General features: G+C 40.1%; 1 protein-coding gene across 7 annotated transcripts in view; it reads left to right on the top strand.

Annotated features, from left to right (window-relative positions):
* MPHOSPH9 (M-phase phosphoprotein 9) overlaps positions 1-21,371 on the top strand; it is a 56,063-nt gene that overhangs the window by 23,703 nt on the left and 10,989 nt on the right. For all 7 annotated transcript variants that reach the window (XM_086681542.1, XM_086681545.1, XM_086681547.1 and 4 more), the window contains 5 exons: positions 2,227-2,314; positions 3,832-4,047; positions 13,261-13,308; positions 14,255-14,319; positions 15,764-15,865. In XM_086681542.1, coding sequence (XP_086537668.1) covers positions 2,227-2,314; positions 3,832-4,047; positions 13,261-13,308; positions 14,255-14,319; positions 15,764-15,865 — 519 coding nt within the window. The remainder of the gene's footprint in view (positions 1-2,226; positions 2,315-3,831; positions 4,048-13,260; positions 13,309-14,254; positions 14,320-15,763; positions 15,866-21,371) is intronic.

Genomic DNA, 21,371 nt, shown 5'->3' on the forward strand with positions numbered 1-21,371 from the left:
GCGCCCCTAAAGTATTCTTTTTTAAGGCAAGAAAAGACAAAGCCCCTTGAAAAAAAGATGAGGGAACTGAAATCTTCTGGTCCAGTTAGTAGTTTAGCTTGGAGAATTGTAGGAGAACTAGCCTTTATACTAGTTTGTGGTTGCTGTGGTACTTAACATGCTGTTAACTACCCGAGTGTTACTGCAGCTTCGGTTTTGCTTCTGGGAGTGGGGCTGGAGGTGGGGTTGGGGGTGGAACTGGGGGTGCCATGGTAGAGAGCAGTAATTTGAAAAGAGCCAGAAGTAGGTTTTCTAGGATAAAAGGGAAAGAGTAGATGTCAGGCTACGGGAAGTTGGTTCTTGTTTGTTTTCAAGAAGTCAAAGATGAAAAAAAAAAAAGTCAAAGATGACTGTAGGTCCTTCCTGTGGAAAACGAGTATGAAAGAAGCTCGTAGACCTTGTTGGGTTAAAGATAGGCCACCAGAAAAGACACCTAGGGAATGATAGCTGATTAACGCATTTTTCTGTCTAGAAGCTGCTAGAGCCATGGAGCGGTGAGGCAGTGTAGGTAGGAGTGGAAGTCAGGATTTGACTAAGTGGCTGTGTCCTAAGGGTGGCGGCAGCAGTCAGGGCGCTGGGGTGGGTGCAAGGACAGTGTGCAAATGAGTGGCAGTAGTTGCAGTCAGCCAGGACTGGAGAAATGATTCGCCAAAGACGAAAACCAAGTTTAAGTTGTCAGCATACACGTCAGGGTTTTTCAGACTTAAAATTGCAATTGGGAGAATCCCCCTGGAACTGCCAATGGGGCCATGGACACTTCTCTCGTAGGCCAGCTGCGGTATCACATTATGTGACACAGCCTCATGCCGGAGTCAGTGTGGGAATTAAAACAGAGAAATACAGTTAACATACCTACACTTGACTATTTAGTGCTCTTTCTTTCTAGAACGGTTTTATCAGTATTTCATTGCTATGTGGCATCAATGCACAGTGGTGAGGAGCGTGAACTCTGGAGCCGGACTGCCGGGTTTAGAATCCCAGTTTGATGGCTTACAACCCAGGAGGAGTTAAGCTTCATATTGTTTTCTTATCTGTAAAATGCTAATGATAATAGTCCTAACTCATAGGATTGTGAGGATGAATGTAAGTGCTTAACGTGGACTTGGCATATAATCAGTGCCAAATAGATACTGGCTTGTACTCCCAATTCATGAACACGGAGTCAAAATGATAACCGAATTCTTCCGTGTATTTTGTTATTTTAAGGTTCTGTGATGATTAACTTTATGAAGAAGGTCTTTAATTCTAAGAAGAATACATTCATGCTCATTTGGAAAACTACAGGGAGATATAATAAGAAAAGTCTCCCTACCCAGCCTCTAAGTTTCCAGACTTAAGTTTTGTATCCTACAAATCACAATACACATATTTATATATAGGTTTTCTTTCATAACAAAGATCAAGCTGTTAAATGCATTCTTTTATATCTTATATTTTTTAATTTAAAATTTATTTTTAATGTAAGATATAAATAACAAAATTTGCCATCTTAACCATTTTTTTTTTTTACCATGTTAACCATTTTTAAGCGATCATTTCGCTGGCATGAAGTACATTCACATTGTTGGGCAACCATCACCACCATCCATCTCCAGAACTTTTTCATCTTGCAAACCCGACCCCCTGGACCCATTAAACAACAAGTCTGCGCTCCCACCACCCCCACCCTTTAGCACCCACCATCCTACTTTCTGTCTATGAAATTAACACCTCAGATGAATTTGGGTGCCATGTATAAGTGGAAGCATACTTTTGTGTCTGGCTCATTTCGCTGAGCATAATGCCCTCAAGGTTCATCCATGTCGTAGCAGGCTTTGGACGGTCATCCTTTTTGAGGCTGAGTCATATTCCACTGCATGGATAGACCACATTTTGTTCATCCATTCAGCCCTCATGGACACTTGGCTAGCTTCCCTTTTTGGCTAGTGTGCACATTGCTGTGAACATAGGTATACAAATGTCTTTCATATTTTGCCTTTTTCACTTATCTATTAGGGATCTTTTCATATTGTAATTTTCTCTGGAAGATGATATCAGGTTTATTGGGATGTATTTTATTAAAATGGCATCCTCTGTGTTCAATAAATGGAGAATTTGTTTTATATATTGGCAAATCAGATTTACAGAATACTTCTAAGGGAAAGGATTTTATCTTCTAATTTTTTCTTTCCAATTTATGGTTTTTAGATGTGGCCAATTAGATAGTGCTCTAAATGAAGCAACTAGTCGTGTGAGAACACTTGAAAATAAGAATAACTTGCTGGAAATAGAAGTTGTAAGTATTCTTCTGTTGTTTAGTGGCTCAACGTTAAGAATTTAAGCCTTTTTATTAACTGAACTTTAGAGACAAATTAATAGTTTTATGAAAATATTGGCTATGTGTTTTTAATCTTCTTAGGTTGTCTTATTAAGTAAGCTTATATTTTGAATGCTGCTGGCTTCATAGGATAGGATAAACTTTTACCCTTTAAGTTTTTTATTTTTTTTATTGAGATATAATTTGCGTATCATAAAACTCACTGTCTGAAAGTATAGAATTCTGTGGTCTTTAGTATATTTGCAAACTTGTGCAAGCATCACTACAGTCAATTTTAGAATATTTTCTCACTCAGAGAGAAACCCCAGAGGCATCTGGGTATCTCAGTCAGTTGAGTGTCTGATTCTTTATTTTGGCTCAGGTCATGATCTTGAGGTTCATGAGATCGAGCTCCACATCAGGCTGTGGTGCTGGCAGTGTAGAGCCTGCTTGGTATTCTCCCGCTCTCTGCCCCTCCCCGCTCTCTCCTTCTCTCTCTCTCTCTCTCTCTCTCTCTCTCTCTCAAAAATAAATAAATGAACATGTAAAAAAATAAAAAAATAAAATAAAAAGAAACCCTGAAACCCTTAACCATTAGCCTTTCCCTCCTAACCCCAAACCCCCTTGTTCCCAGCCCTGAGCAAGCACTACCCTACTTTCTGTTCTTTGGATTTGCCCATTCTGGACATTGGTATAAATGGAATCTTATATATATGACCGTTTGTGTCAGACTTCTTCCACTTAGCATGATTATTTTCAAGGGTTATCCATGTTGTAGCATGAATCAGTATTTCATTATTTTTTATGGTTGAATACTATTCTGTATTTATTCATTAGGTGATAGATGTTTGGGTTGTTTTGATTTTTTGGCTGTTATGAATGACAGTGCTATGAATATTTGTATACAACATTTTATGTGGAGTTAGGTTTTAAATTTTCTTGATGTATAACTAGGAATGCATAAACTTAAAATTAAAAAAATTTTTTTTAATGTTTATTTTTGAGAGAGAGAGAGACAGATGTGAACAGGAGAGGGACAGAGAGAGAATGGGAGATATACAATCTAAAACAAGCTCCAGGCTCTGAGCTGTCAGCCCAGAGCCCAACGTGGGGCTCGAAGTCACAAACCATGAAATCATGACTAGAGCTGAAGTCGGATGCTTAACCAACTGAATCACCCAGGCACCCCTAAAGATTTTATTTTTCAGTAATCTCAACACCCAGTGTGGGGCTTGAACTTAAAACCCTGTGAGCAAGAGTCACATGCTCCACTGACTGAACCAGCTAGGTACCCCTGAAGCTGTTACTTTAGTAGAGTGATCCTTTTTAGTCTCCATCCCAGGACATAACAAAATATTAAAATTGTTAATTCCAATTTGTAGGTTTTATTTTATTGCTTTTCTTTCATAGTTTAATGCCCACGATTTATTAGCTGCTACTGAAACATCTGTTTTTTTAATTAAAAACAATTTATTATCCTTGTTTTTATTTTGTAGAGTGATTTTAGAGAACGCTTCAATGCAGCCAGCAGTGCTTCCAAAATTTTGCAGGAACGGATTGAGGAAATGAGAACAAGTAACAAAGAAAAAGACAATACCATCATTCGACTAAAATCTCGACTGCAGGATTTAGAAGAAGCGTTTGAGAATGCTTACAAACTCTCAGATGATAAAGAAGCAAGACTGAAACAAGAAAACAAAATGTTTCAAGATGTAAGTGACAAAAAATGGAAACTTAAGATAGGGTTGGCTAAAAGTTATTTTAGATGTTGTACTCTTACAGGCTATTATGACTTTTTCCAAGTTTATTTTTGTTTGACATAACTTTGCTGTGGCTGCAAATATAGATTCTCCCGATTGAGTCTGTTAGGTCTTATCTTGAAGCAGGAAGTCAGAGCGTTCAGAACTGTGGTGTTTCCCCCATGCTTTTTGTCTCTATCGAGTCACCTTTTGAGCTATCTTAAATAAGCATCTGTGTGGCTAGATGGGTAAAATGAACCAGATTTACAATAGGTTTGATTGAATTTTTTCATTTTGCTATAATGTCACTTAAAATTTGGATTTGTAGAACATTGAAACTGCATTAGGTTTCGGGTTGTGTATTTTTTTTTTTTCTTAGATTTTTCTTAATATTCTTTGTCATGGTACATAAAGAAATCAGAAAGCATTTCGGGGGGCGCCTGGGTGGCGCAGTCGGTTGGGCGTCCGACTTCAGCCAGGTCACGATCTCGCGGTCCGTGAGTTCGAGCCCCGTGTCGGGCTCTGGGCTGATGGCTCAGAGCCTGGAGCCTGTTTCCGATTCTGTGTCTCCCTCTCTGTCTGCCCCTCCCCGTTCATGCTCTGTCTCTCTCTGTCCCAAAAATAAATAAACGTTGAAAAAAAAAAAATTTAAAAAAAAAAAAAAAAAAAAAGAAAGCATTTCGGCTGTTGCAGTTTTCTCCCCGAGAGCATTAGATTGTTATTACTTTGATTTTTTAAATATTTATTTTCATGAAGATAATACATGTACATTTTTTTAAAATTTTTTATTTATTTCTGTGAGAGAGACAGAGCACAAGGGGGGGAGGGGCAGAGAGAGAGGGAGACATAGAATCCGAAGCAGGCTCCAGGCTCTGAGCTGTCAGCACAGAGCCCAATGTAGGGTTCAAACCCACAAACCATGAGATCATGACCTGAGCTGAAGTCGGATGCTTAACCCGACTGAGCCACCCAGGTGCCCCCATGTAAATGGTTTAAATATTCAGATGTTAAGGGAAAACGGTGGTCTTCTCCACCTCTCCCTTCCTAGGTGTCCCCTACCTTAGAAGTCATCACTCTCAGCTCTTCTAGTGGTTTCTCGGAGCATTTTTCTCCATGTTTCTATGTAACAAACTTATATTTCTCTTTCTCTTTTTTTCCTCATCAGTTTCAGACATTACATATCGACTTCTGTGCAAGGAAAGCCACAGTTTAGCCTTCTTACACCATTTGCTCCCAATACAAACACTTCTCTCCTTTCTTTTTCTTTTTTGTTTTTAAGTTTATTTATTTTTGAGAGAGAGATAGAGAGACAGAGAGACAGAGTGCTAGCAGGGGAGGGGCAGAGAGAGAGGGAGACACAGAATGTGAAGCAGGCTCCAGGCTCTGAGCTGTTAACGCAGAGCCTGACATGGAGCTTGAACCCACGAACCATGAGATCATGACCTGAGCTGAAGTCAGACGGTTAACTGACTGAGCCACCCAAGCGCCCCCTCTCTGTCTTTTCAGTGTGATTAATACGTTAACTCGATTCTAAGATGCTGTTCTTTTACATTTTAACAACTTGAAGAATTGGTATACATCTTTACACCATGGTGTCATAGTTTAATTGGCCGCATTTTATTTTCTCTTTTAGTAGAAAATAGTAGTAGATAATGGTATGATTTCTGGTGAATGGTGTTTTAGATTTGAAATGAGATGTATTATCATTGACAGTTAGATCAGTATTCAGTATTTCTTACTGTCTGTGTAAATATTGTTGAGAGCCAGGCTGCAGTGTTCAGTGATTACATTTCCTTTCTCTTATTTTCCCTAGAATTAATAATTACTTTTTTTTTTTTTAACTTGATTAGTAGCCTGTATTTAGTACTTGCTCCCACCTCCAAATACTTCTGCTTTGTTATGAGCTGCTTGCTCTTGAGGTCGGATACACAGATGTCTGGGACTTACCTTTGCCATCATCCTGGGAATGGTCTTTGCTTCTTTCTTGTATTAGGTCTCTTGTTTTGTGTGCATCCTGTACTTCTTTCTTAGTTGAATTCTCTGTTTTGCCAGAGTGTATCTCTTGAGAAAAAGAGTACTTGGGAGACAAATTCTGAAGCCTTCCATGTCTGAAAACATTTATGGTTTGCAGTCACACTTAAAAAAAAAATTTTTTTTTAATGTTTGTTTATTTTTGAGAGAGAGACAGAGCGCGGGCAGGGGAGGGGCAGAGGGAGAGGGAGACACAGAATCTGAAGCAGGCTCCAGGCTCTGAGCTGTCAGCATAGAGCCCGATGTGGGGCTTGAACTCCTGAACCGCAAGATCATGACCTGAGCCAAAGTCAGAGGCTCAACCGACTGAGCCACCCAGGTGCCCTTGCAGTCACACTTTTTAAAAAATGCTTTTATTTTTTACAACAGTTTTAGATTTACAGAGAAATTGAGAAGATAGTGTCGTATTCCTGTATGTCCTGCATGGTTCCCCTGTTATTAACGTCTCACATTAGTATGGTATTTTGCGGCAATTAATGAACCAATGTCGACTCATTATTATTAAGTGAATTCCATAGCTTATTCAGATTTCCTTTGTTTTTACCTAATGTTCTTTCTCTGTCCCAGGATTCTGTAGTACATTTAGGTACCATGACGCCTCCTTAGGGTCCTTTTGCCTATGACAGTTTCTCAGACTTTCCGTGTTTTTGATGACCTGGACGGTTTTGAGGAGGATTGGTCAGGGGTTTTGTTGGGTGTCCCTTGGGATGTTTCTCTTATGATTAGACTGTAGTTATGGAATATTGGGAGGAAAACCACAGAGGGAAAGTGCCATTTCAGCACATCTTATCAATAAACCCTATGTATTTTATTCTCTGATAGTCAAGTTTCAGGAGAGAGTGGATATAAACACTTTGTTCACTATGTCATATTTGATTACAACTTCACATGGTTTTGATTATTACTCTTTTTTTTTTAATGTTCATTCATTCATTCATTCATTCATTTATTTTGAGAGAGAATGCAAGCAGGGGAGGGGCAGAGAGAGAGCAAGGGGGCAAGAGAATTCCAAGCAGGCTCCACGTTGTCAGCCACGGAGCTCGATGCAGGGCTTGAACCCACAAACTCATGAACCATGAGATCGTGACTTGAGCAGAAGTCAAGGGTCGGACACTTAACCAACCGAGACACCCAAGAGCCCCTGGTTATTACTGTTCTTATTCATGTGTATTAACAGTATAATTTTGTGTGCGAGTACATGATGAGATCCTGGTTTTTAAAACTTCTTGCACATTTTGCTTTGCCATAATATCAGACATACATAAAGTAGCAAAAATTGTATAAAAACTTTGCAAATACCTTTTCACCTTGATTCTAAATCTTAACATTTGACTCTATTTGCTTTATCAGTCTGTCAGCGGCCGCATGAGGCTGTGGCTGCCCCATTAGGCAGCACAGATAAGAGAACACCTCCAGTGCTGCAGAAAGTTCTGTTGGACAGCACTGTTGCAGAATGTTCTTCAGTTCGGGTTTGTATTTTGCAGTCAGATTCAGGTTGTTGTAATGCCCAAGAGTGGAAGGAAGCTGAGCCTTCTTAGCACATCCTATCAGGAGGCCCATGTTCACTTTGTGGTGTTAACCCTGATCTCTTGGTTAAGGTGCTGTTTGCCTGGTGTCTGCACTGTAAAGTTGTAACTCCCAGTTCGGAATTTATAAGTATTAGAGGATATTTTAAGACTTTGTAAATCACCTTCTTCTCATCAGACTTTACCCACTAGCTTTAGCATGAGGAGTCTTTCCTGAAACAGGTAATTACTATGGTGGTTGCCAAATGATGCTTTTCCTATTACCCCTCCTACATTTTTCTGAAAGGAGGACCTCTCTGCTCTCCTTTGTTTATTTATGTCAGCGTGGACTCATGGATTCTTATTTTATTCAGTGGGTTATATAGTTCTTTTTGCTGTCGCTGTTATGGTTATTATTTTGACGCTTGCTTTGTCCTAGTTTTGGCCAGTGGGGTAAGTGTTAGGCTGGCTGGCTCCTGTGTCCTTTTGACGTGTTCCTGTCATTCCCTGAGCACATCCACGCTTCCTGGCACAGCAAGATATTCCAGGCTCAGCTTGTACTTTCCCATAGCTCTAAATCACTCATGACTCCAACGAGCCCTGGTTCCTTTAAGTGGAAAATATGTAGAAACGGAGATCTAGTACTAGGTATGTTCATTGTTCATTGGATCATTGGAATGTTGTTTTGAATTGAGATTATATTAATGTTGCCAGTGATGGCACTGTTTGTTTGCATTTGCTATGTCAAATACTTCAAGCCTAGGGAGATGTACAGAGAGTAATAGATAGAACATCCACATACCAGCTGTCTGCAAATCCAGTTGAAACACCCTCTCCTATTCCTTTCTCTCCTACCTGCTATGCTGAATACACTCTTGGTTTCCCCATGCATTTCTTTCTACTTTTGCTCCAAACCCACGTGTCTATAAACAATATATAGTAATGTTTATGAACTACGTATGAATTGTACTACCTATATCTTCCAGCAGCCTGTTTTGTTTTTTATTTTTAAGCGGCCTCCACGCCTAGCATGGGGCTTGAACTCATGACTCTGAGGTCAAGATTTGCATATTCTACTGACCGAGCCAGCCAGGCACCCCTCCTACAACCTGTTTTTTTGCAGCATTGCTTCTGAGATTTACCATGCTGATACATGCAGCTTTTACTCATTTTTATTTAAACAGCTTTTAAATATTTCAGGTATATAAAAAGAAAAAGCACATGTGGACCAAGCACTCATCTTCGGATTTAAAATACCACAGATACAATTGAATTCCCCCCATGCACCCATTTCTGATCACCCCTGCCTTCTTAGGAGTGACTGATGGAATGAACACATTTGTTACACAGTCTCTCTCAAAGGTCTTCCAGGTTCAAGGAAAGAAGAAGTAGGTACCACCTCTTGATGGGGTGTCTCGAGGTTCTGGAAGACCTTTTGTGAACAGAAATATTGCCGCTGCCTCTTTGGGGTACACAGTATCTGCCACAAGAGCCTGTGTTCTGTATGCAGTGGCTGGGACATAGAATGTGAACACTGTCATCCTCATTAGATGCTGCTAATATTGCCAAATTGCCCTCTGAAATAGTTGTACCAGTTCATTTTCCCACCAGTAATCGATGAGTGTTCTTATTTTCTAGAGTATTTCCAATGCTTTGTATTGTCAGACGTCTTAATTTTTTGCTGGTTTGATTGATGTGCAGTGATTAATCTGTATTGCAGCTCTCTTGGCTTGTGGTTTGCATTTAACTTGGCGTTCTCTTTTATGGGGTACAGGTTTTAGATTGTAATATTCAAAATACAGTCTTTTCATTTACGGTTTAGGCCTCTTTTATGTCTTGTTTACACAGTCTTTTTCTACTCAAGGATCAGAAAATTAATCTCCTATATATTGCCTTCTAAAATTATAAAGTTTTGCTTTATACATTTAGGCCTTTAAGCTACCCCAGATTACCTCGTATGTATGGTGTGAGATGTGAACTGAACTTGATTGTTGTTTCAAATGGTTAACCGATGGTCACAGCACCATTTTTTAAAAAGTTGATTTAAGCAATCCCTACACCCAAGGTGGGGCTCGAACTCATGACCCAAAGATCAGGAGCCACATACTCTTCTGACTGAGCCATTTTCAAATAGAGTATCTTTTCATGTCAATATTACTGTCAGCTTATCCTATTTTGTAAACGCAAAAACAAAAAAACTGCTTTTGGGGCTCCTGACTTGCTCAGTTGGTGGAAAATGTGACTCTTAATCTTGGGGTCATGAATTCAAGCCCCACATTGGGTGTAGAGATGACTTCAAAAGAAAACAAAGCAAAAATTCTGCTTTTGTTTGGAATTTCACTAAATTTATAGATTAATTTGGAGATAGTTGAGACTTATAATATTGAGTCATCCCATATATGAATGCGGTTTATACCTCTATTTAAATCTTTTTTTAAAAAGTCTCTTAACAAAGTGTTGTAGTTTTCTTCATTAAGCCCTTTCACATCCTTTGTTAGGTTTTTCTCCTTAGATACCCTATTTTAATATTTATGTATTTCTAAATAATGTGCTTATGTTATTTCTTGAATTTTTATTTATTTTTTATTTTTGTCTTAAACTTTTTAAAAATGTTTATTTATTTTGAGAGAGAGGGAGAGTGCATGCAGGGGGGCAGAGAGAGAGAGAGAGAGAGGGAGGGAAGGAGAGAGAGAGTAAGAATCCCAAGCAGGCTCTGCGCTATCCTCTCAGAGCCTAACACAGAGAACCATGTTTCATGGACGGTGAGATCATGACCTGAGCCGAAACCCAGAGTCATATGCTTAACCGACTGAGCCACCCAGGTGCCCCCAATTTTTTTTTTTTAATGTTTATTTATTTTTGATACAGAGAGAGACAGAGTTTGAGCAGGGGAGGGACAGAGAGCGAGGGAGACATAGAATCTGAAGCAGGCTCCAGGCTCCGAGCTGTCAACACAGAGCCTGACACGGGGCCCAAATTCACAAGCCGTGAGATCATGACCTGAGCCGAAGTCAGACTCTCAACTGACTGAGCCACCCAGGTGCCCCAACCCCCAATTTTTTTTTTAAAGTAAGCTCTACACCTAAAGTGGGGCTTGAACTCACGACCCCAAGATCAGGAGTTGCATGCTCCACCAATTGAGCCAGCCAGATGCCCCGATTTCTTGAATTTTTAACAATATCCATAATTATTGTGGATGAAGATTTAGGTCTTTCGCATGTCATTTGGCTAAGAGTATAGAATTCTAGGGTATATTTTCTTATCAGATTTTTTTAAAGTTTATTTATTTTTGTGAAAGAGAGAAAACACAAATGGTGGAGGGGCAGAGAGAGAGAGGGAGACACAGAATCTGAAGCGGGCTCCAGGCTCCAAGCTGTCAGCACAGAGCCCAGCTTGGGCTTGAAACCACGAACCATGAGATCATGACCTGAGCCAAAGTCAGACGCTCAACTGACTGAGCCACCCAGGTGCCCCTGGGTTGATTTTCTGAGACTTATTTATGCTTTACTTTCCATCATAGCCTCTTCGTTCTCTATCTTCTGGTTTTAGTATTAAACTTATTTTCTCTCTCATTTTTAGTTTCTAAGAGCTGTTTCTGTCCTTTCATTGCTAGTTTTTCATTGCTTTCTGGTCTTGCTTTATGTATATAGCAGTTACTTCTCTGAGGATATTAGTAATAGCTTTCTTGTAATACTTCTTTAGTTTTGATTTATTATTTCTTCCAAGTTAACCTTTCCTTTTGAAATCAGCTTCATATTGAATGTTTTTGCCTTTTTTTTTTTTTTTTTTTTTAAATTTTTTTTTCAACGTTTATTTATTTTTGGGACAGAGAGAGACAGAGCATGAACGGGGGAGGGGCAGAGAGAGAGGGAGACACAGAATCGGAAACAGGCTCCAGGCTCTGAGCCATCAGCCCAGAGCCCGACGCGGGGCTCGAACTCACGGACCGCGAGATCGTGACCTGGCTGAAGTCGGACGCTTAACCGACTGCGCCACCCAGGCGCCCCTGCCTTTTTTTTTTTAATGTTGGTTCTTTTACTAGACTCACATTTAAGGGGGAGGCAATCAAAAGCCATTTGGAGACCGTATGTGTACAGATGTGACTTACTTCCTGGTAGCCTTTACTTACCAGCAATCTTGGGGTAATTATGTAGAGGTCTTCTTTCTGGGATTGTTTGGTTTTCCCGAGGAGGAGTCTCCCCAGTCTCTTGTCTGGGACCTTTCATCCAGGATCTGGTGGCAGTGAGGGATGGGGAGCCAAGGTGGGTTTTGTTTTGTGTTTTGTGTTTTGTTTTTTTGAAAACTTTTCCATCTTCTCCTTATCCCTTTACTTCCTCCACCTGTTGCACTTGGGTTTCCAAAGCTGAATTTGTGTCTCATTCACCTTCACTGAGTCCTGTTGCCTGGCTGGTCAGTCTGCTGCTGTATAGGATGGGGAAAGGTCCTGGGCTCTAACCACTCAACTTTTATTTATTTATTTATTTATTTATTTATTTATTTATTTATAATTTTGTAATGTTTATTTTTGAAGGAGAGTGAGACAGAGTATGAGCAGGGGAGGGGGGAGCAGAAGAGAGGGAGACACAGAATCCGAAGCAGGCACCAGGCTCTGAGCTGTCAGCACAGTGCCCGACGCAGGGCTTGAACTCAGGAGCCACAATAAGTAATCTATATTAGACTTGGGATTATGCTTTTTTTGTGGTAATTTTTTAAATGTTTTATTTATTTTTGAGAGACAGAGACAGAGAGTGAGTGAGTGGAGGAGGGGCAGAGAGAGAGGGAGACCGAATCCGAAGCAGTCTTCAGGCTCTGAGCTGTTCACTCAGAGCCTGACATGGGGCTTGAACCCACGAACTATGAGATCATGACCTGAGCCAAAGTTGGCCGCTTAACTGATTGAGTCACCTAGGTGCCCCACAAATTTTAATCTTTTAAAATATTGCTTTCTTGAGGCACCTGGGTGGCTCAGTGGGTTGGGCATCCAGCTCTTGATCTTGGCTCAGGGCTTGATCTCCAGGCCGTGAGTTCAAGCCCCACACTGGGCGTGAAGCTAAATAAATAAGTAAATAAGTAAACAAACAAACTGCTCAAGGGGTCTGGACTGCTACTAAATTGTTTTTGTTTTACTTTTTATTTTGAAGTAAATTCAAACTTAGAGAAAACTTGTGAGAACGATTATATTCCTTTTACCTAGGATCACAGTTGTTAGCATTTGCCATATTGGCTTTATCATCTCCCATATGTATGTGTTCACACATATATTTTTTTTACTTGAACAATTTGAGAGTAAGTTGCAGACCTGGCCCTTTACCCTTATCTTTTGGTGTGTATTTCCTAAGAACAAGGGCCTTCGGTACATAGCCACAGAACGAATCAAAGTAAAGAAGTCTAATGTGCAATTTACATCCAAATTATTATTTTATGACACTTTTTTTTCTAGTCCAGGATCCAACCCAGAATCATGCCTTACATTCACTTCTGTTATCTCTTTAGTCGCCTTCAATCTGGAACACAGTGTTAACCATTCTGTTTCATGACATTTGCATTTTTGAAGAGTAAGGGCAGCTATTGTATAGACCATCTCTGAGTTGCTATTATAATGTTTAACTTTGTGGTGCAATTTTTTTTTTTTTTTTGTTTTTCCTTATAGCTCTTAGGAGAGTATGAGTCCCTTGGAAAAGAACACGAAAGAGTAAAGGTAATGGTTGATGATTCATGTTCTGAACATCATGTAGGGGCAGAAACACTGGGTTGGAAATGAAGAGGGGTGACCCTTTCTTTTCCCTTTCTCTCTCTCTTCTACCTCCATCTAGCCGCCTTAGTTAGACTGTCTCTCCATCACCTCATCTTTGTCAGCATCCTTATAGGCAAATATTTGCCCGCTTATGTCGCAGATTTGTTGGATTTCTTTGAAATCTTCAGAAATGTTGAATGGCTGTTGTATTTGAGATGAGTTGAGATAAATTTTTAGAAGAATATAAGAACCATACAGATGAAAATAATTATTTAATAATATTTAAATACAAAGTTTTGTTTTTTAAAGCAGTAGCTTTTTGTGGGATTGTTTGAGTTTATTGATAATGCTTGAATTCTTAATGAAAGCTCTGTTTGGGAACTATATGTTTGAATTCCGCAAAACCCCACAATAATGCTGTAAGTGGGGTCCAAAGTACTTGTGTTGCATAAAATACAGGGTTGTGATCATTCAAGGTTGGTGAAAAGGCCTGCACAGCTAGGCAGGAGGGAATTCTGGGGGGTCAGGAGCCAGTTATCACATGTGAAATCTTACTAAGTGGCAAAACAAATACCTGTGTGTTTACTACTGAGGTTTTAGGCAAGTTGTAGTTAGAATATGTCCATTTTGACACTGGATTGTGCAGAATTAAGGAAAGCATCATAGGCTATACCTATTACACAGGTCATGTACATACAGCTACTTGTATCAACCAGCATTTTGCTGTCTCATTTTTTCCCCTGAATTGTGCATATTGGCTCTGTGGTCAATGCTGTATTTGCTGAGTATCTGCATAATTTTCTTTGTAGCTCTCTGGTGTGACCTTAGATTTGTTTTATATTATGTATTTTAAAATAAAAGTATAAATCTGAATATTCCAGTTACCTGAATTTTTCCTTTATTTTCATAGGATACATTAAATACAACCGAGAACAAATTGCTTGATGCACATACTCAGATTTCTGATTTGAAAAGGTAAAATGTGTTATCTTTCTAATAAGATAATTATGCCTCTATTCTTTTAGCATATAAATATGTGGCTGTACCGAAAGCGATGAAAAGGAAGTTTTTCTTGAGGATTTTTAGGCACTTTGAGGTCAGGTTTTATCCTGATCTTCCCCTGACCTGGAAATACATTTGATTTTAGCCAAAGATTTTTAAATGATTAGAGTAGATTGGTAGTTGTGCTTGAGAAGTGTGCACTCCTGAAACATTTATTTGGTCAGTGAAGCAAAATCTAAATGGTACTAAACCTTTGAAAGGAAATTTAATCTATCCTTAAAAAAGAAGAAGAGAATTTTAAGAGGCAGTCTAGTTCACCAAATGATATTTGTGCTCCCAAAAGAAAACAGCATTCACACCAACTTTATGACGATCTACTTTCTTAAAAACCTGGTTTGGGGACTACGTTTGTGATCTCATTTGCTTAATTAGATAGAAACAGAGGCATAAATGGTCTCTATGGCAAATGATTAATTATTTTTAATTGGCTTTGGAGGGTGCTTTTGTGTTTGTATTTGGAGATACATCCCTTCTTTGGAGATTTTACTGCGCTCCTAAGGACTTCAGGTTGGAGAGAACGTGAATGCTGCCTGGCCTGCTCATTTGCTTAGGTCTTTGCTGGGATACATTCAGTTCTGCCAATAGCTTCCTTGTCAAATTGGCACGAAGTGTCAGCCCTGCTAGAGCTGTTGTTCTTCCTCAAACCCTCCTCGCAGCGGGGCAGACAAGAATTTGAGGTTAGAAGGAGATGAACACATATGCAGAGTTTAAGAGAACAGAAGGAATGCCAAGGTAGCTTCAAAACAGAAGTACCAGAGTACTTACCCCTGTTGGTGAATTTGAAAATAGGCTTTTATTCTGAACATGGCACAAATGAGGTGAGTTGCCTGTAGGTAGAGAGTTGTTCAGGATAGTTTAGCCTTTGTGTCTTTTAAAAATTAGGAAGTTCTTATTAGCTCTTTTATTGGATGTTATATTAAAATTGCTTCCTCTTTTGTGAAAGCATTACCTATCTAGATTTCGTATGCATGAATATATACGTTCAGAATGAAACATACTAGAACTGCATTTTATTTGAGTACTTGGTTTTATTTTATTTTTAAAATTTATACCATGTGTTTTGATCTGTAGTCAAATTTATAATTTTTGTTTTTTTCCTTGGCTATATAAAAGCCATTTGTTGTCTTTTCCTTTAGTTGTAGTATGTGAAATGCTTCTTTGTAGAGTTTAATGTATTTGTCTTTCAGTTTACTTTCCAATTTTGTTCAGCTTTTTTAAGCTTACTGGTGGCATTTTACTGTGAAAACAGGTGTATGGACCAGCAGTTTCTAGAAGGGTCTGTTAAATAAGTAATTTGTAGTTGAGCTATATTTAAAATCTATCGTGTACTTAATTTATCTTATTGCTTTTTAATTAGAACAATTTCAAAACTTGAAGCTCAGGTCAAGCAAGTAGAGCATGAAAATATGTTAAGTCTTCGTCATAATTCTAGAACTCCTGTGAGACCCTCACGTGCCAAGTAAGTGATTTTGTTTAATCTCAGTAAAGCTAGAAATAGGTGCACCCTTTTAGTGAACTGAGAAACTCATCTGTCTAAATCATGAGAAAGTCAGGGTTAAGTGTCATTATAGAACTTAGATGTGTAAAAACATCTAATTATGGGGCGCCTGGCTGGCTCAGTCATGAGTTAGAGCCCTATGTTGGGTGTAGAGCTTACTTAAAAAACAAAACCAAAACCATCTAATTATTAGATATTATAAAAGGTCTTATGCAGAGGCATTTGCCAAAAGAAGGGAATAGAATCTGATGGGGTGTAAAGAGACCTAGAATGTTTTTTATTCATTGATTTTGCCCAGCTGTGTGACCTTAGGCAAATCACTTAATTTGAGGTTTTTTTGGAGCTCAATTTTATTATCTGTAAAAACCAGGACATTGGGCTAGAGCACCTCAAAAGGTCTTTTAGCCCTAAAATTCCAGAAATTGTATCCCTATGTTAATGGACATATCTACAAAGATAGTGGATTTTATTAGGTTGTAAGGATTTTTCTTTTTAGTTTTTTTAGTTATTCAGAATTAGCTTTGTTGTAATCTCAGAGCATTATCTTGATGATACTTTTATAGAGCTATTTTTTTCTTTTTTTATTTTTTTTTAATGTTTATTTTTGAGAGAGAGAGAGAGAGAGAGAAAGAAGGCGAGCGAGCGGGGGAGGGGCAGAGACATAGAGGGAGACACAGAATTCGAAGCAGGCTCCAAGCTCTGAGCTGTCAGCACAGAGCCTGACACGGGGCTCGAACTCACAAACTGCAAGATCTTGACCTGAGCCAAAGTCAGACACTTAACCAATTGAGCCACCCAGGTGCCCCTAGAGCTGTTTTTTTTCGTATTAGAATTGGTTTTTATTATGATTTTATAAAGAATATTAAATGAGTAGATCATAAGGTCATAAATTGATGTGTATCGGAAAGATTGTTAAATTGTAAACTTTAACCTAGGTTGTAATTGTCAAATGAGAAACTTTCTCTAGATCTTTTTATTTATTTATTATTAAAAAAGATTTTTTTTATTGTTTATTTATTTTGAGAGAGAGAGAGACAGAGCCTGAAGGGTGGGGAGGGGCAGAGAGAGAGGGAGACACAGAATCTGAAGTAGGCCACAGGCTCTGAGGGGTCAGCACAGAGCCCGACGTGGGGCTCGAGCCCACAAACCATGAGATCATGTCCTAATCCGAGGTCGGATGCTTAACTGACTGAGCCACCCAGGTGCCCCTAGATCTTTTTTTTTTAATGTTTATTATTTTTGAGACAAAGACAGAGAGAGAGCAAGCGGGGAAGGGGCAGAGAGAGAGAGGGAGACACAGAATCTGAAGCAGGCTCTAGGCTCTGAGCTGTCAGCACAGAGCTTGACCCAGGGCTCGAACTCACAAACTGCGAGATCATTACCTGAGCCGAAGTTGGACGCTCAACCAACTGAGCCACCAGGCACCCCTCTAGATCTTTGTTAATTAATCTTAAGTTAGAACAGTGAATTATTTAAAGAAAAAAAAATTGTAAGTAACTGAAATTGAACGTTTGTGGGAGAACAAGAGTGGGGTGGGATTGGGGTCAGGAAAGGCCTTTCTGTGGAGGTGACTTGTAAGCAGGGAGGTGTAAGCCCTGTGCTGAGTGGTTGGGGTGGGGACGTGAGGGCGGGGGATGTTCCAGGCAGAGAAATTAGCCTCATTATGTCCTGAGGTAGGAAAGAGCTTACATGTTTAAAGAACCTGGAGGAAGGCTCTGTGGCCCAAATATTGCCAGCAAGAGGTCAAGTAGGTCCAGATGAAATCGTAGACTATCGTCCATCGCCTTCTAAGCCATACATGGTTGAGAGTTTGGCTGTTACTCTTAAGTCCGTTGGGAAGCCTCTGAAAGGTTGTATATGGTAAAATTAGGTCATCTGATTTCTTTTTTTTTTTTTTTTAACGTTCATTTATTTTTGAGACAGAGAGAGACAGAGCATGAACGGGGGAGGGGCAGAGAGAGAGGGAGACACAGAATCCGAAACAGGCTCCAGGCTCTGAGCGGTCAGCACAGAGCCTGACGCGGGGCTCGAACTCACAAACTGTGAGATCATGACCTGAGCCGAAGTCGGACGCTCAACCGACCGAGCCACCCAGGCGCCCCTGATTTCTATTTTTTTAATGCACCTGCCATGAGGAGAAGACGGAGAGGAAAAGAGTAGAAACAGACACACTAATTAGGCTATCATAGTGCTGGGAGAGGTGGTGTTCGCTGGGTGATGTCCGTAGAAATGGACAGAAGAGAAAGGTGGGAGGGTTCTGGAGGTGGAATCCACAGAACATAGCTAAGAATGAGGTAACAAGATAAGAAAGGGAAGTGTCCAATAATGTCTTGGTTTCTGTCTGGAGCGACTCAGGGTTCCGTATATTGAACTAGGGAAGGAATGGGAAGAGCAGGCCATGGGGTAAGGATCAGAATTTCTTTTTTTTTTTAATTTTTTTTTTTTTTAACGTTTATTTATTTTTGAGACAGAGAGAGAGAGACAGAGCATGAACGGGGGAGGGTCAGAGAAAGAGGGAGACACAGAATCCGAAACAGGCTCCAGGCTCTGAGCCGTCAGCACAGAGCCCGACGCGGGGCTCAAACTCACAGACCGCGAGATCGTGACCTGAGCTGAAGTCGGACGCTTAGCTGACTGAGCCGCTCAGGCGCCCCAAGGATCAGAATTTCTATTCCAAATATTTTAGTTTGAGATTCCTACAGATTCCAAATGGGAATCCAGCAGGTGATTATACATTTGCATTTGGAGCTCAGAAATAAGGTCTCAGGCTGGAGTTACAAATTGTAGAACTATCATTCTGTAGTGCTTGACCACGGGATAGGTGGTGTAGGACGCAGCTCTGAAGAGCCCTGAGGTCCCGATGTTGGGGTGGGGGTTGGCACAAGAAGCTGAGAAAGAGCTGCCAGCACGCTGGGAGGAACCCCCAAGTGGCCAGTGTTGTGGCCGCAGCTGAGAGAGCGAGTGAGGGGGACTGGGGATCCCTGGGTGCGCCAGCCAGGGGTTGGTGGCCTGGAGAGCAGTTTGCACAGAGGGACAGATGTGAACGTTGGTTGAGAATGTTGTGTAGAATAAGTGAAGGCGACCTGTGTGTCTAACAACTGGAACAGTAATATATTGTGATATATTTGTGCATGGTGCTGTATGTGTGAGAGTGCACTTGCTAGATCAGGAATTGGCAAGCACAGCCCCCAGCCCAAATCCAGCCTGCTGCCCGTTTTTGGAAGGCCCATGAGCAAAGAAAGGTGTTTTGTTTTTAAATGGGAAAAACATAATATTTCATACATGTAAAAATTACATGAAATTGAAATTTCAGTGTCCATAAATAACATTTATTCATTTACCTATTGTCTGTGGCTGCTTTGCATTACAATGGCTAAGTTGAGTAGTTGCAACAGAAACCTCTTCCATCTGGCCCATAAAACCTATTTATTAAAACAAAATAGGGGTGCCTGGGCGGCTCAGTTGGTTAGGTGTCCGACTTCTGCTCAGGTCGTGATCTTGTGGTTCCTAGGTTCGAGCCCCGTGTAGGGCGCTGTGCTGACAGTTCAGAGCCTAGAGCCTGCTTCTAATTCTGTGTATCCTTCTGTCTCTGCCCGTCCCCAGCTCACACTTTGTCTCTTTCTCTCAAAAACTAAACATTAAAAAAAATAATAAAAAACAAATAACACCAAAAACTTACTTATTATTTGACTACAGGAAAAATTTGCCAACCACTGAAGTTGATCATTAACATGATTTAATCTTAGGAACATAATTTGGAACAACGAAAACCAGTTGCAGAAGAAGTAGGATACTATTTATATTGACTTCAGCATGTAGAACAGTTGTACATATTCTTACAGGTTCATACAGAAGTAGTAAAAGTATAATGTATGTACACATTACAAATTTAGTGTAAGTGGTTGCTTTGGGGAGGAATGATATTGGAGAGGTACACAGGGGACTTGAGTTGTATCTGTGGTATTGCTCTGTGTAAATTTTTTTTAAATGTTTATTTATTTTTGAGAGAGAGCGCGCATACGAGCGGGGGAGGGGCAGAGAGAGGGAGACACAGAATGTGAAGCAGGCTCCAGGCTCTGAGCTGTCAGCCCAAAGCCCGACGCGGGGCTTGAACCTGCAAACCGTGAGATCATGACCTGAGACGAAGTCGGACGCTCAACCAACTGAGCCACCCAGGCGCCCCTGTGGTGTTTCCCTGTTTAAAAATCTAATAGAAATATTGCAAATAATCAAGATTGTATAAGCAGACGGTTGGTGCATGAGTATGATCTGTGTGTCTATGCATGCTGAAGTGAACATGAACCAATAAAGGATTCATATCCACAATATAAAGAACTATGAAAGAAAAAGTTTCCTCAACAGAAAAATGATAAAAGAACATGAACAAATGATTCGTAGAAAAAGACATATAAATGGCTGATAAAATGAAAAGATGTTCATTTTACTAGTAATCAAAAAATGTAAATTAAAACAAGCATGGGACACCACTCACACCGTCAGCCAGGCCACACTTTAACTTTAATCAATGCAAAGTTTGGCAAAGATGTGAAGAAAGAGGTACTCTCAAAGTAATGGTTGGACTGAAAATCATTAAGCTTGACTGGAGCGTGATTTGGCAATATCCACTAAGACTGAAAATATGTGCACCCCAAATCGCACACTTCTGGTTTTAGATATTTACCTTAGAGGAATTCCTACATGTGTTAATCATAGCACTGTTGAAAGGTGATGTGTTGGGGGGCGCCTGGGTGGCTCAGTCGGTTAAGCATCCGACTTCGCTCAGGTCATGATCTTGTGGTTCGTGAGTTCAAGCCCCGCGTCGGGCTCTGTGCTGACGGCTCAGAGCCTGGAGCCTGTTTCAGTTTCTGTGTCTCCCTCTCTCTCTCTGACCCTCCCCCGTTCATGCTCTGTCTCTCTCTGTCTCAAAAATAAATAAACGTTAAAAGAAAAAATTAAAAAAAAAGGTGATGTGTTGGAAACTCAACATCCACAACAGGACGAAGAATCAGTAATGGGCAGTATAGTCATTCTGCAGGCAAATGATTAAAATGACACACCTGTCTGTGTTAACATGGGGTATCTGAAACATGTTGAGTAGAAGCAGCAGCATTAGAAGGATGTGTACATTAAGTGGACATTATTAAAAAAAATACAAACAACCACATATATAGAATTTTGTCTTTCCATTGAAAACACGTATGGTAAGATGTTAACATTTGTTAAAACCAAGTATAGGTGCTCATAGTGGTCTTTGTCATTTTTTTTTTAATAAAAAAATTTTTTTAATGTTTATTTTTGAGAGACAGAGACGGAGCAGGAGTGGGGGAAGGGCAGAGAGCGAGGGAGACACAGAATCTGAAGCAGACTCCAGGCTCTGAGCTGTCTGCACAGAGCCTGACGCTGGGCTCAAACTCACAGACTGTGAGATCATGACCTGAGCTGAAGTTGGATGCTTAAGCAACTGAGC

The sequence above is a fragment of the Puma concolor genome, chromosome D3, assembly GCF_028749965.1.
Source record: "Puma concolor isolate L17-30 chromosome D3, mPumCon1.1.hap2, whole genome shotgun sequence".
NCBI classification, from domain to species: domain Eukaryota; kingdom Metazoa; phylum Chordata; class Mammalia; order Carnivora; family Felidae; genus Puma; species Puma concolor.